Source organism: Mustelus asterias, unplaced genomic scaffold (genome assembly GCF_964213995.1).
Source record: "Mustelus asterias unplaced genomic scaffold, sMusAst1.hap1.1 HAP1_SCAFFOLD_1879, whole genome shotgun sequence".
Classification (NCBI taxonomy): Eukaryota; Metazoa; Chordata; class Chondrichthyes; order Carcharhiniformes; family Triakidae; genus Mustelus; species Mustelus asterias.
The window spans coordinates 4,391-19,509 of record NW_027591824.1 but is presented as its reverse complement, the minus strand read 5'-3'; the positions used below and the strand labels follow the sequence as shown (position 1 = coordinate 19,509).

General features: G+C 45.9%; 1 protein-coding gene across 1 annotated transcript in view; it reads left to right on the top strand.

Moving 5' to 3' along the window:
* Positions 1-11,545, top strand: part of pik3ip1 (phosphoinositide-3-kinase interacting protein 1) — a 61,827-nt gene extending 50,282 nt beyond the window's left edge. The window contains exon 6 of the mRNA XM_078206911.1: positions 10,871-11,545. Within this exon, the coding sequence (XP_078063037.1) occupies positions 10,871-11,078 (208 nt within the window). The 3' untranslated portion in view covers positions 11,079-11,545. The remainder of the gene's footprint in view (positions 1-10,870) is intronic.
* Positions 11,546-15,119: the final 3,574 nt, after the last annotated feature.

Here is a 15,119-nt window from a genome sequence, read left to right as displayed (position 1 = left end):
CCAGCACCTTAAACCTGTGTCCTCTCGTAGCAGCCATTTCCACCCTGGGAAAAAGCCTCTGAGAGTCCACCCGATCTATGCCTCTCAACATCTTATATACGTCTATCAGGTCTCCTCTCATCCTACGTCTCTCCAAGGAGAAAAGACCGAGCTCCCTCAGCCTATCCTCATAAGGCATGCCACTCAATCCAGGCAACATCCTTGTAAATCTCCTCTGCACCCTTTCAATCTTTTCCACATCCTTCCTCTAATGAGGCGACCAGAACTGAGCACAGTACTCCAAGTGGGGTCTGACGAGGGTCTTATATAGCTGCATCATTAACCCTTCAACCCATTACCAATTAGAAACCTGTCTAACTCCTCCTGAAATTTACTCATTGTTCCAGCATCCACTGCACTTTGGGGTAGCGAATTCCACAGCCTTTTACAACCCTTTGGGAGGAGTAGTTTCTCCTCAACTCTGTTTTAAATGTGCTACCCCTTATCCTAAGACTATGACCTCTCATCCTAGAATGCCCCACAAGAGGAAGCATCTGCTCCACATCTACTTTATCCATACCTTTTATCATCTTGAATACCTCAATTTGAACTCCCCTCATTCTTCTAAATTCCAGAGAGTATAGCCCTAAACTCTTCAATCTCTCTTCATATGGCAAACCCCTCATCTCTGGAATCAATCTAGTGAACTTCCTCTGAACTGCCTCCAATGCCATTACATCTTTCCTCAAATAAGGGGACCAAAACTGCTCACAATACTCCAGGTGCGGACTCACCAATGCCTTGTATTGGTTGCAACAATACTTCCTTAGCTTTATATTCTATTCCTTTAGCTATAAATGCAAACACTCTATTCTCTTTCGTTATTATCTGCTGTACCTGCATGCTAGTTTTCTGTGACTCATGAACGAGGACACCCAGATCCCTCTGCACCAGAGCACCCCAAAGTCTTTCCCCATTTAGATAAAAAGTCACCTTCCCATTTTACCGACCAAAATGCATGAGCACCTCAGTGAACTGTCTACATATCTACTCCTCTATTTCCCGCTGACTCTTTGAGTGCCTATAATACACTCCCAGTAACATGGCTGCCCCCTTTATATTCCTAAGTTCTACCCACAAAGCGTCGCTTGAAGGTGCTTCCAAGATATCGTCTCTCCTTGTAGCAGTAATTGCCTCCTTAATAGTGCAACACCATCTTCCTTTTTACCCCATTTCTCTGTTCATTTTTGAAAATTTCTCCCCTCCTGCCAATCTACTAAGCAAGTCCTTGATAAGAGGAAGCGGGTATTGGTCTGCACAAAGTGCAGGGTTTACAGTTGAGATCCCCAGATTCTCACTGTGCCGTCAGTCTTCAAAGTGGCACAATTGGGGTAGCCCATTTGCTAGTCGAGACTGCTTCCACTGCCCCTATGCTGAACAGACACACTACTTCGGCCTAAGTGCGCATGGCACCAGATGTGCCTTCAGGCTCTTTGGATGAGCCTCTGATTTTAGTTGAATCTTTATCTCGACCCCTTTCATCTCACCCAGGTCCCTTTGAATACGTCCTTATATTTTTGTAGGATTTCCTGTAAACTTGTCTTTGAACCTGCCAGCTTTTTTACCAGGCTCCAGTTTAATTTTAATTTCTGTAGCCAGGAGTGTCCAAACAAGGCAGGGTAGTCACCCTTGACCATGGTACTTCCTCACTCTGGTCTCTCAGTTGCACCTTTACTGGCACACATCCTCTCAGTGGCACTACTTGCTCCATATAAGTATGTAAGGTGATTTTTGAAGGCAACTGCAGTGTTTTTAGCTTGTATCTGTTTATTGAGTCCGGAATCAGTGGTCCCAATTCCCCTGTATCTACCTCCATTTTCATTACCTTCCCTTCCACCTTTGCAAACACCCAGAATCTATTGGCTTCTTCTCTCTGTGTTGATGAAGGTAGGGCGGTTGATGTCATATACATGGATTTTAGTAAGGCGTTTGATAAGGTCCCCCATGGTCGGCTTATGATGAAAGTAAGGAGGTGTGGGATAGAGGGAAAGTTGGCCGATTGGATAGGTAACTGGCTATCTGATCGAAGACAGAGGGTGGTGGTGGATGGAAAATTTTCGGACTGGAGGCAGGTTGCTAGCGGAGTGCCGCAGGGATCGGTGCTTGGTCCTCTGCTCTTTGTGATTTTTATTAATGACTTAGAGGAGGGGGCTGAAGGGTGGATCAGTAAATTTGCTGATGACACCAAGATTGGTGGAGTAGTGGATGAGGTGGAGGGGTGCTGTAGGCTGCAAAGAGACATAGATAGGATGCAAAGCTGGGCTGAAAAATGGCAAATGGAGTTTAACCCTGATAAATGTGAGGTGATTCATTTTGGTAGGACAAATTTAAATGTGGATTACAGGGTCAAAGGTAGGGTTCTGAAGACTGTGGAGGAACAGAGAGATCTTGGGGTCCATATCCACAGATCTCTAAAGGTTGCCACTCAAGTGGATAGAGCTGTGAAGAAGGCATATAGTGTGTTAGCTTTTATTAACAGGGGGTTGGAGTTTAAGAGCCGTGGGGTTATGCTGCAACTGTACAGGACCTTGGTGAGACCGCATTTGGAATATTGCGTGCAGTTCTGGTCGCCTCACTATAAGAAGGATGTGGAGGCGCTGGAAAGAGTGCAGAGGAGATTTACCAGGATGCTGCCTGGTTTGGAATGTCGGTCTTATGAGGAAAGGTTGAGGGAGCTGGGGCTGTTCTCTCTGGAGCGGAGGAGATTGAGGGGAGACTTAATAGAGGTTTATAAAATGATGAAGGGGATAGATCGAGTGAACGTTCAAAGACTATTTCCTCGGGTGGATGGAGCTATTACAAGGGGGCATAACTATAGGGTTCATGGTGGGAGATATAGGAAGGATATCAGAGGTAGGTTCTTCACGCAGAGAGTGGTTGGGGTGTGGAATGGACTGCCTGCAGTGATAGTGGAGTCAGACACTTTAGGATCATTTAAGCGGTTATTGGATAGGCACATGGAGCACACCAGGATGGTAGGGAGTGGGATAGCTTGATCTTGGTTTCAGATGAAGGTCGGCACAACATCGTGGGCCGAAGGGCCTGTTCTGTGCTGTACTGTTCTATGTTCTATGTTCTAACCGCTAAAATATTTAAAAGAAATTCTGTCGATTTGGGTTCTCATGCCTCCTCCGCAGATTTGGCGAATTCCCTGTCCCCTTCTTGGCTAGCAGCATGTATTTTGTGCCTAGTCTTCAGGTTTGTCTCTCTCCAACTCCCCTTTCCCTCTTTTAATTCCACCCTACAATTGGGGCTTTGCGAGTGCAGCATGTGGGCTCTTTGTGGTTGGACCTGCCACAGTGGCGGCATTCTGTGGTTGACACCATGTTCTGTTGTTCTTCAGCTACTTTGTGTACTCAGGCACTGACACCCAACTGTGTTGCTTCATTTGCAGCCAGTTCCATGGAAGTAGCCACCTCAAAAACCACGATATAATTAAAACTTTTTTTGTCAGCAGTTTCTGTTGTTTTGCTTTGTTGTAAAGCCCACACACCAAACAATCCCTCAAAGCATCCTGTAGGAAAGCAGCACATGTGCAGTGCTCTGCTTGTCTATTCAATCCAGCCACAAACTGCACAACGGATTCACTTTCCAATTGCATTCTCTTATAAAATTGGAACCGTTCTGCTATCAAAAGTGGCTTTGAAGCATAATGAATCCTTACTATTTCACACAACTCTGCTCGGGGATTCTTTGCAGCATGCTGGCACAGTGGTTAGCACTGCTGCCTCACAGCGCCAGGGATGCGGGTTCAATTCCTGCCTCGGCTCATGTCTGTGTGGAGTTTGCACATTCTCCTCATGTCTGCGTGGGTTTCCTCCGAGTGCTCCGGCTTCCTCCCACAGTCCAAAGATGTGCAGGTTAGGTTGATTGGCCATGCTAAATTGCCTCTAGTGTCAGGGGGATTAGCAGGGTACATATGTGGGGTTACGGGAATAGGGTCTGGGTGGGATTGTGGTCGATACAGACTTGATGGGCCAAATGGCCTCTTTCTGCACTGTAGGGATTCCATGTTAATACAGGTTTCTCTGGTTGTATGAGGCTTCTTAATTTTGTGAACATTTTACTTTCTGTAGTGCTTCTGAACACTGTGACTGTAAGTTCCTCCTCTACCTTATTTGCCTTTAAAGATAATTGAAACAGCCCATGTATAGCATCCAGCTTTCCATATCTTCCTTGAAAGGCTCCATTGTCCCGAATTGGCCCGCCATTTCCTGGTTCCTTTGGTATTTTTTAGCTGCTTTTTGTGCAGTTTTGCCGCTCTTGGCATGTTCCATGCCACCACTTCCTCTCAATGGTTTTGGCGCTCCCGGTGGAGAGATCCCTCTCCTAAACCTGGCCTCCGACTGTAACCCGAATCCCCCTGTGACTGCTGCCTTCAGTCTTTCTGACGAGTACCTCTTGCGGTGTTGAATGCAGTCTGAGTCCCCTTTCAACCACTTCTCTCCATGCCTAGACCTGTTCCCTTGAGTATATCCCAGACATAGATAAGCTGCAGAGCTGGGCTGAGAGGTGGCAAATGGAGTTTAATGCGGAAAAGTGTGAGGTGATTCACTTTGGAAGGAGTAACAGGAGTACAGAGTACTGGGCTAATGGTCAGATACTTGGTAGTGTGGATGAACAGAGGGATCTGGGTGTCCATGTGCATAGATCCCTGAAAGTTGGCACCCAGGTTGATAGGGTTGTTAAGAAGGCGTACGGTGTGTTAGCTTTTATTGGTAGAGGGATTGAGTTTCGGAGCCAGGAGGTCATGCTGCAACTGTACAAAACTCTGGTGCGGCCGCATTTGGAGTATTGCGTACAGTTCTGGCCGCCGTATTATAGGAAAGATGTGGAAGTGTTGGAAAGGGTGCAGAGGAGATTTACCAGGATGTTACCTGGTATGGTGGGAAAATCGTATGAGGAAAGGCTGAGGGACTTGAGGTTGTTTTCATTAGAGAGAAGAAGGTTAAGAGGTGACTTAATAGAGGCATACAAGATGATCAGAGGATTAGATAGGGTGGATAGTGAGAGCCTTTTTCCTCGGATGGTGATGGCTAGCACGAGGGACATAGCTTTAAATTGAGAGGTGAGAGATATAGGACAGATGTTAGCGATAGGTTCTTTACTCAGAGAGTAGTAAGGGCGTGGAATGCCCTGCCTGCAGCAGTAGTGGACTCGTCAACATTAAGAGCATTCAAATGGTTATTGGATAAACATATGGATGATATTGGAATAGTGTAGATTAGAGGGGCTTTAGATTGGTTCCACTGGTCGGCGCAACATCGAGGGCCAAAGGGCCTGTACTGCGCTGTAATGTTCTATGTACTTTGGTGATTCCTGCCATTTTTGGAATCCAGGACGACGACGTCAATCTTCCTCTCTCTTCCAAAAATTGGTGGTGAATTGCACTCCGTGGGCTGTGACTCAGCCGTGTTATTCTATTCAAGGTCTGAAAAAGGTCTGAAGTATTCTAGTTTTGCCCTGCATAGCTAAACATGGCCCCATCTTACCTCATTCTTGAATGACCTCCTCTTCCAAAGTGTAGATCAAATGTCAGCACTTTAATCTGTGAAACAGTCCCCAGCCATTCTTGAATATCAGGTAGGAAGTCCAAGGATATACATCCATACTGGATGCACAAAAACGTTTTCCAACTATATGTTGGGAGGCTGAAGGGCCTGTTTTTGATCCCTAGCCTCTGACTCCTTTCCTCTCCCTGAACCTGAGGCTGAATCAGGCTGCCTAAAACCTTGGCATCCTGGGTGACCTTATGAAGCCTATAAATGTTTCATCACAACACAGCTTACTCCCAGCTGTATAGTCTTGCCCATCTCTGACCTCTCTCAGCTCATCTTTTGCCAAAGTCGGTGGTGTGGTAGACAGTGAGGAAGGGTGTCGTAGTTTGCAGGAAGACTTAGACAGGTTGCAAAGTTGGGCCGAGAGGTGGCGGATGGAGTTTAATGCGGAGAAGTGTGAGGTAATTCACTTTGGTAGGAATAACAGATGTGTTGAGTATAGGGCTAACGGGAGGACTTTGAATAGTGTGGAGGAGCAGAGGGATCTAGGTGTATGTGTGCATAGATCCCTGAAAGTTGGGAATCAAGTAGATAAGGTTGTTAAGAAGGCATATGGTGTCTTGGCGTTTATTGGTAGGGGGATTGAATTTAGGAGTCGTAGCGTTATGTTGCAACTGTACACAACTCTGGTGCGGCCGCACTTGGAGTACTGTGTGCAGTTCTGGTCCCCACATTACAGGAAGGATGTGGAGGCTTTGGAGAGGGTGCAGAGGAGGTTTACCAGGATGTTGCCTGGTATGGAGGGGAGATCCTATGAGGAGAGGCTGAGGGATTTGGGATTGTTTTCGCTGGAAAGGCGGCGGCTAAGAGGGGATCTTATTGAAACATATAAGATGATTAGAGGTTTAGATAGGGTGGATAGTGATAGCCTTTTTCCTCTGATGGAGAAATCCAGCACGAGGGGGCATGGCTTTAAATTGAGGGGGGGTAGTTATAGAACCGATGTCAGGGGTAGGTTCTTTACCCAGAGGGTGGTGAGGGATTGGAATGCCCTGCCAGCATCAGTAGTAAATGCGCCTAGTTTGGGGGCGTTTAAGAGATCCGTAGATAGGTTCATGGACGAAAAGAAATTGGTTTAGGTTGGAGGGTCACAGTTTTTTTTTAACTGGTCGGTGCAACATCGTGGGCCGAAGGGCCTGTTCTGCGCTGTAATGTTCTATGTTCTATGTTCTATGAAACCGTTGTCAGTATCTTTATTATATCTTGATTTGACTATTCCACTGCTTTCCTTGGCAATCTCCCACCTTGCAGTCTCCATGAACTGGAGTTCATTCAGAACTATACTGACTGTATCTTAACATGTACCATGTCCTATTTGTCCAGTCACCGTGTGCTCCACTATCCAGAAAGCCTGTTTTAAGATTCCAAACTTTGTGTTTAAGTGTGTATTTAAACTAACAATAACTCTAAGAGAGTAAGGGGAATAAGAAGAGTAATAAGCAGAGAAATCAAGGGCCAGAATCAAGCAGGGCACTGAATATAAGAGCAGGTAGGATATGATGGATGGGAGAAGCGGGAACCCTTACAACAGTTAAGAAGCATTTAGATGAGCACTTGAAACGCCACAGCATACAAGACTACAGACTAAGTGCTGGAAAATGGGATTAGAATAGATAGGTGCTTGATAGCCGCATGGACATGATGGGCAAAGGGCTTCTGTCCGTGCTATAAAACTCTCTGACTATGAATTCTTCATTAAGATGGAGAGTGATGTTATTGATTATGAGACTCGGGTCCTGAACCTCAAGAAAGGAATAATTGACAATCTAGTTGTGGATTGGGAAACATTACTTAAAGGGATTGAGGAGCAAATATGTGCTCAGCTTGTGGAGGTGTGTAAAAACAATAACAATAGGATTATTACATTCGATAATTTCAACTTTCCCAATATTAACTGGGACCTACATAGTGTTAAGCACTTGGATGAAGTAGATTTCTTGAAATGTGTGCTGTGGAACTTTTTAAACTCAATATGTGGAGGGTCCAATAAAGGAGGGAGCTGTGCTGGACCTGATTCTGCGGAATGAAGCCGGACAGGTGGTTGAGGTGGTGATGGGGGAGCATTTGAGTGATAACGATGGTACAATTTAAGCTTGCTATGGACAAGGAAATAGACAAGCTGCAAAAAAAGGTTTTGGATTGAGGGAGAATGGATTTTAGTAAAATAAGACAGGAACTGACCATGGTAGACTGGGAACAGATACGAATGGGAAAATCTACAGAACATTCAAAAAGGAAATGGAGAAGGTGCAAACCCAGCATGTTCCCTCTAGGGTGATAGGTAGAAATAACAAGCCCAAAGAACCATGGATGACCAGAGATATTCAGGATACAATGAGAAGGAAAAGAAAGGGTTTTAAAAAGTGCAAAGGCAGCAAATCAGTGGAGGCATTAGTGAAGTATCGAAAGTGAAGGGTGGAGCTTAAGAAAGCAATTGGGAAAGCAAAGAGGGGATATGATCTGGCTGGCAAAAGTAGGGAAAATCCCAAGATATTCTATAATATATCAATGGGAAGAGGATAACCGGGGAAAGAGTAGGGCCCATTCGGGACAAAGGGGACAATCTGTGGGTGGAGCCAGAGGGCATTGGTAGAGTGTTGAATGAATACTTCACATTCATCTTCACCCAAGAGAATGAGGACGATGGTATGGAGTTCAGGCAGAAAGACTTTGAGGTTATTGAGCAAATTGACATAGGGAAGGACAAGGTAGAAATCATAGAAACCCTACAGTACAGAAAGAGGCCATTCGGCCCATCGAGTCTGCACCGACCACAATCCCACCCAGGCCCTACCCCCATATCTACCCACTAATCCCTCCAACCTTTGCATCTCAGGACACTAAGGGCAATTTTTAGCATGGCCAATCAACCTAACCCACACATCTTTGGACTGTGGGAGGAAACCGGAGCACCCGGAGGAAACCCACGCAGACACGAGGAGAATGTGCAAACTCCACACAGACAGTGACCCAAGCCGGGAATCGAACCCAGGTCCCTGGAGCTGTGAAGCAGCAGTGCTAACCACTGTGCTACCGTGCCGCCCAGGTATTGGAGGTGTTGGCAGCCTTAAAATAGATAAATCCCCAGATCCAGATAAATTGTGACCTCGGCTGCTGTGGGAGGTAAGGGAGGAGATTGCAGGGGCTCTGACTCAGATTTTCAATTCCTCTCTGACCACAGTGGGTGCCAGACGTATAGAGAACAGCTAATGTGGTTCCGCTATTTAAGAAGGGTTGTAGAGAGAAACCAGGGAACTACAGACCAGTGAGTCTCATGTCAGTGGTAGGGAAACTATTCAAGAAACTTCTGAAGGAAAGCATCTATCTCCACTTGGGGAGGCAAAGCTTGGTCAAGGATAGTCAGCATGGCTTCGTCAGAGGGAGGTCATGCCTGACAAATTTGATTGAATTTTTTGAGGAGGTGACCAGGTGTGTAGGCGAGGGTAGTGCAGTCGATGTTGTTTGTATGGATTTCAGCAAAACCTTTGACAACATGGGAGACTTGTAAAGAAGGTAAATTAGCATGGGATACAGGGTAATTTGATCAAGTGGATTCAAAATTGGCTCAGTTGTAGGAGACACAGGGTGATGACAGAAGGCTGTTTTATTGACTGGAAGCCAGTGTCCAGTGGCGTACCACAGGGATCTGTGTTGGGTCCCCTATTATTTATCATTTATATAAATGACATTGATGAGTATGTGGGTGATAGGATTCGTAAGTTTGCGGATGACACAAAGATTGGCCAGGTGGTTAACAATGAGGTCGAGTGTCTTGGGCTACAAGAAGATATAGACGGAATGGGCAGATGGAATTTAACCCTGAAAAGTGTGAGGTGATACATTTGGAAGGAGTAATTTGACAAGAAAGTACTCAATGAATGGGAAAGTGAAGTTATGCACTTTGGTAGGAATAATAGATGCATAGACTATTTTCTAAATGGAGAAAGGCTTTGGAAATCTGATGCACATAAGGACTTGGGAGTCTGGTTCAGGACTCCCTTAAGGTTAACATGCAAGTTCAGTTGGCAGTTAGGAAGGCAAATTCAATGTTAGCATTCATTTCTAAAGTTTATTTATTAGTCACAAGTAAAGCTTACATTAACGCTGGAATGAAGTTACTGTGAAATTCCCATAGTCACCACAGTCCAGTGCTTGTTCGGCTCAATGCACCTAATCAGCACGTCTTTCAGAATGTGGGAGAAAACCAGAGCACCCAGAGGAAACCCATGCAGACACGGGGAGAATGTGCAAACTCCACACAGACAGTGACCCAAGCTGGGAATCGAACCTGGGTCCCTGGCGCTGTGAAGCAGCAGTGCTAACCACTGTGTTACCATGCAGAGATGGACTGCTGAGGCTGTATAAGGCTCTGGTCAGACCCCATTTGGAATATTGTGAGCAGTTTTGGGCCTCATACCTAAGGAAGGATGTGCTGGTCTTGGAGGGAGTCCAGAGGAGGATCACAAAAATGATCCCAGGAATGAAGTGTTTGTCATATGAGCAGTGGTTGAGGAGTCTGGGTCTATACTCGATAGAGTTTAGAAAGATGAGGGGGGATCTAATTGAAACTTACAGAATACTGAGCGGCCTAGATAGAGTGAACATGGGAGAGACTAGAACCTGAGGACACAACCTCAGAGTGAAGGGATGCTCCTTTAAAACTGAGATGAGGAGGAATTTCTTCAGCCAGAGGCTGGTGAATCAGGAACTCATTGCCACAGAGGGCTGTGAAGGCCAGGTCATTGAATATCTTGAAGACAGAAATAGATAGGGGAAAGCAGGATTTGTCTATTGAGTTGGATGATCAGCCATGATCATGAGTGGTGGAACATAAGAGCATAAGAACTAGGAGCAGGAGTAGGCCATCTGGCCCCTCGAGCCTGCTCCGCCATTCAATAAGCTCATGGCTGGTCTTTTCATGGACTCAGCTCCACTTACCCACCCGAGTCGGGTGGAGTCGGCTCTAAGGGCCGAATGGCCTACTCCTGCTCCTATTTTGTATGTTTCCAAGGCCCCTCACTATGTCCTCCAACCACATAGTCTTCTGAGATGTGCCTCCCTCTGTAATTCTCTCTTCTGGTTTCAAGATACTGCCTACAACCTCTCTCAGACTTCTGGCTATATGTCCTAGTATTCAGTTATGTGGTTGATAGTCACGTTTTGTTTGATACCTTTCCTGTAAGTAACTTGGGACAATTTATTATGTTAAATGTGCTATGTAAATATTTCTACAGTTTGTGGGATTAAAGCGCTTTGATCTAATTTTATTTCAGGGGACAAGACTTAAAGAAAGAGCAGGAGCAGCGAGCCAGTGAACGAGAAATGCATCGTATAATGTTGCCATTGTCAGCCTTTTCCAACCCTAACTGTGAGCTAGTTGATGAAATAACTTTGGTGGTGGAGAGCCCCCAGACAGAAATCAATGAAAGCAGTGAGAGGACTAGTCCTCTTATTGGCACAAATGGCACTCCTGGAGCTTGAGTTTGGATCAACCCAACTGACGGGGATCACTGGATCTGAATTTCATGCTTTGGTTGAGCAAGTTGACAGTAAATTGAGTTTGGATTTGAAGCCAAACTCAGACCAGTGCCAATAATAAAATCTCTCTGAACAGGGAAACTGCTCAGAGAACTGTCAGGTATGGCACAGTGTCTGCTTCATGTGCAGTGTGGGGAAGGACCTGGTCACATCTTGATGTTGGTCATCAGTGCATGAATTCAGTTATTGTTACAATATGATGGTAATTCAGGTGATGGTTGTTTGTTTTCAAGGGCAGCAGACTGTGTTACAAGCATGTGCAATGGGGTCCTTTCTGTAATATCCACTCTAACATGCACCAATTTATTACAGGGTGGTATTCGAACATGTAAACAGCCTGCTTAGCAGTGTTTTAAATACTAGTCAACCATGTTTAAATACTATTGAATAAAAACATTTTTGAGAAAGTGTTGAAGGTGTTAATTATTTCACTGAAGAACTTATCTTTGGAGAGCGGAGGATAATCATAGAAATCATAGAAACCCTACAGTACAGAAAGAGGCCATTCGGCCCATCGAGTCTGCACTGACCGCAATCCCATACTGTGGAGCATACACACTTAGCAGCACAGTGGTTAGCACAGCTGCCTCACAGAGCCAGGCACACGGGTTCAATTCCGGCCTCAGATGACTGTATGGAGTTTATATGTTGTTCCAGTGTTTGCATAGGTTTGGGGTGTCACGGTGGCACAGTGGTTAGCATTGCTGCCTCACAGTGCCAGGGACCCAGGCTCGATTCCCAGCTTGGGTGGAGTTTGCACATTCTCCCCGTGTCTGCGTGGGCTTCCTCCGGGTGCTCCAGTTTCCTCCCACAATCCAAGGATGTGCAGGTTAGGTGGATTGGCCATGCTAAATTGCCCCTTGGTGTCAGGGACTATCTAGGGTAAAATGCATGGGGTTGTGGGGATAGGGCCTGGGTGGGATTGTGGTCAGTGCAGACTCGGTGGGCCGAATGGCCTCCTTCTGCACTGTAGATTTTATGATTCCTGCGTGTGCTCCGGTTTCTTCCCATAGTTCAAAGATGTGTGGGTTACGTGGATTGGCCATGCTAAATTGACCCTAAGTGTTAGGGAGATTAGCAGGGTAAGTACATGGGGTTACAGGGATAGGGCCTGGATGGGGATTGTTGAGGCTTGATGGGCCAAATTGACTCCACGTGCACTGTAGGCATTTTATCTATAATCTGTGAGGCCGAGAGTATTGTAGGTAACACATTTAGAGAGGTGGCCACACCGCAGGGTCACACCGCAAGCTCGCTCACCACAGGCATGAAGGGAATGGGTGATCATCAGGCAAAATAAGAGGAGTACGCAAGCAGTGCAGGACTCTCCTCTGGCAATTATTGCACAGGAGAGCAGCAAAAAGCATAGAAATGCAATCGTCACAGGGGATTCAATTATAAGACAAACAGATGGGCGTTTCTGTGGCTGCAAAAGAGACTCCAGGATGGTATGTTGCCTCTCTGGTGCGAGGGTCAAGGATGTCTCAGAGTGGCTAGGGGACCTTTTGAAGGGGGCAGGATGAACAGCCAGTGGTCGTGGTACACATTGGCACAAAACAACATGGGTAAAAATAGGGATGAGGGCTGAAAAGCAGAGTATAGGGATTGAGGAAGCAAGTTGAAAAGTAGAACCTCAAAGGTAGTTATCTCAGCATTACGACTAGTGCCATGTGATAGAGTAGAAACAGCAGCATATATTAGATGAATACGTAGCTAAAAATATAGCATGAGGGGGAGATTTTCAGATTCCTGGGGCATTAGGACCCGTTCTGAGGGAGGTGGGACCTGTACAAACTTGATGGGTTACACAGGCGGCACAGTGGTTACACTGCTGCCTCACAGCGCTAGGGACCCGGGATCAATTCCGGCCTTGGGTGACTGTGTGGAGTTTGCACGTTCTCCCCGTATCTGTGTGGGTTTCCTCTGGGTTCTCCGGCTTCCTCTCACAGTCAAAATGTGTGCAGGTTGGGGTGATTGGCCATGCTAAATTGTCCTTAATGTCCCAAGATGTGTAGGCCAGATGGATTAGCAGGGTAAGCACGGAGCTACAGGGATAGGATCTGGTGGGATGCTCTGTTGGAGAGTGGGTGCAGACTTGATGGGCCAAATGGCGTCCTTCTGCACTGTACAGATTACACTTCACACACTCCTTCATACACTGCCTTTCACACTATGACACACACATACGCACACTCACTTACAAAAATATACGCACACACTCTGATACTCACATAAACATACACTCTTTCATGTACATACACACTTAAGGCCCAGACCAGAAACTCCAAGGTGTATTAGTCTAGACCTCAACTTTCGTGTTTGATTTTTGGCATCAGAGTGAGCATAAGATTTTTCACTACAGATATGATTCAAGTGTTCCACCAGGAAGCTTTTAACATAATAAACATCATTTCAGAAGAGTGAGAATACAACAAAAAGAAATAGCATAGCTTTTTACCAATTAAAATACATAGACATGGCAAAGCATGATCCTTAACAGCTAGCTATCTCTGTTGTTCCAATTTAAAGCATTACCCCATAGACAGACAGAATTAGGTAGCACAAAAATAAATATGCTCACATGATGTTGGGATTTCAGTCTTTTAACATTCTGGACAGAGCTCCAGACAGCAGTTTTCAAAACAGTAACTCTCAGAGAAGGATCCACTGTCATACAGAAGAATCTCCAAGAAAAAAACTCAACTCCAGGCAGCTACGAGACTCCTAATTCAGAGAGGAGAAAAAAGAGACACTGCTCTCAATTCCAAAAGCAGCATCGAAGCTTTAATGATGAGTGGATTTTGGGTGATGATAGTAGATTTTGGGTGATGAGTAGATTTTGGGTGAGGATTAGTAAATTTTAGGCAATGGTAGGGACTCAGGGTTGGTGTGTTGCCTACCAGGGGCTGGGGTCCGGGATGTGTCTGACAGGGTATTCAGGACTCTTAGGGGGGAGGGAGATAAACCACAAGTTATTGTACATGTGGGGACACACGACATAGGGAGGATAGGGGAAGGGGATATTAGGCAGGGATTTATGGAGTTGGGGTGGAAACTAAAGGCCAAGACTGACAGAGTGGTTATCTCTGGACTCTTGCCTGTACCACGGGATAGTTTAGAGAGGAATAGGGAGAGGGAAGGTTTGAATTCATGGCTGAGGGGATGGTGCAGGAGGGAGGGGTTCAGGTACTTAAGCAATTGGGGCTCGTACTGGGGAAGGTGTGACCTCTATGAGAAGGATGGTCTACACCTTAATCAGAAGGGGACCAATATCCTGGGGGGTAAATTTGCTAAGGCCATGCAGGGAGGTTTAAACTGATTCGGGGGGGGGGAGGGATCCTGAGTAGTGGGGCTGAAAGTGAGGGATGCATGGATGGGGACTGCAATGCACGGCATTGCAGAGGTGGGGTGGAGCAGGGTTTGAAATGTGTATACTTCAATGCCAGGAGTATTCGCAATAAAGTGGGTGAACTTGCAGCGTGGATCAGTACCTGGGACTTCGATGTTGTGGCTATTTCAGAGACATGGATAGAGCAGGGGCAGGAATGGATGCTGCAGGTCCCGGGGTTCAAATGTTTTAGTCGAAGTAGGGAAGGAGGTAGAAGAGGGGGAGGGGTAGCATTATTGGTCAGAGATTGTATCACAGTGTCAGAGAGGAGGTTTGATGAGGACTTATCTGTTGAGGTAGTATGGGCGGAGATTAGAAATAGGAGAGGAGAGGTCACCCTGTTGGGAGTCTTTTATAGACCTCCTAAAAGTTCTAGAGAGGTTGAGGAAAGGATTGCGGAGTCAATCCTGCTTAGGAGTGAAAGTAATAGGGCAATTGTTATGGGGGATTTTAACTTGACTAATATTGACTGGAATTGTTATAGCTCTAGCTCGTTAGAGGGGTCAGTTTTTGTTCAAAGCGTGCAGGAAGGTTTTTTGACTCAGTATGTAGACAGGCCAACTAGAGGTGAGGCTATATTGGATCTGGTGCTGGGA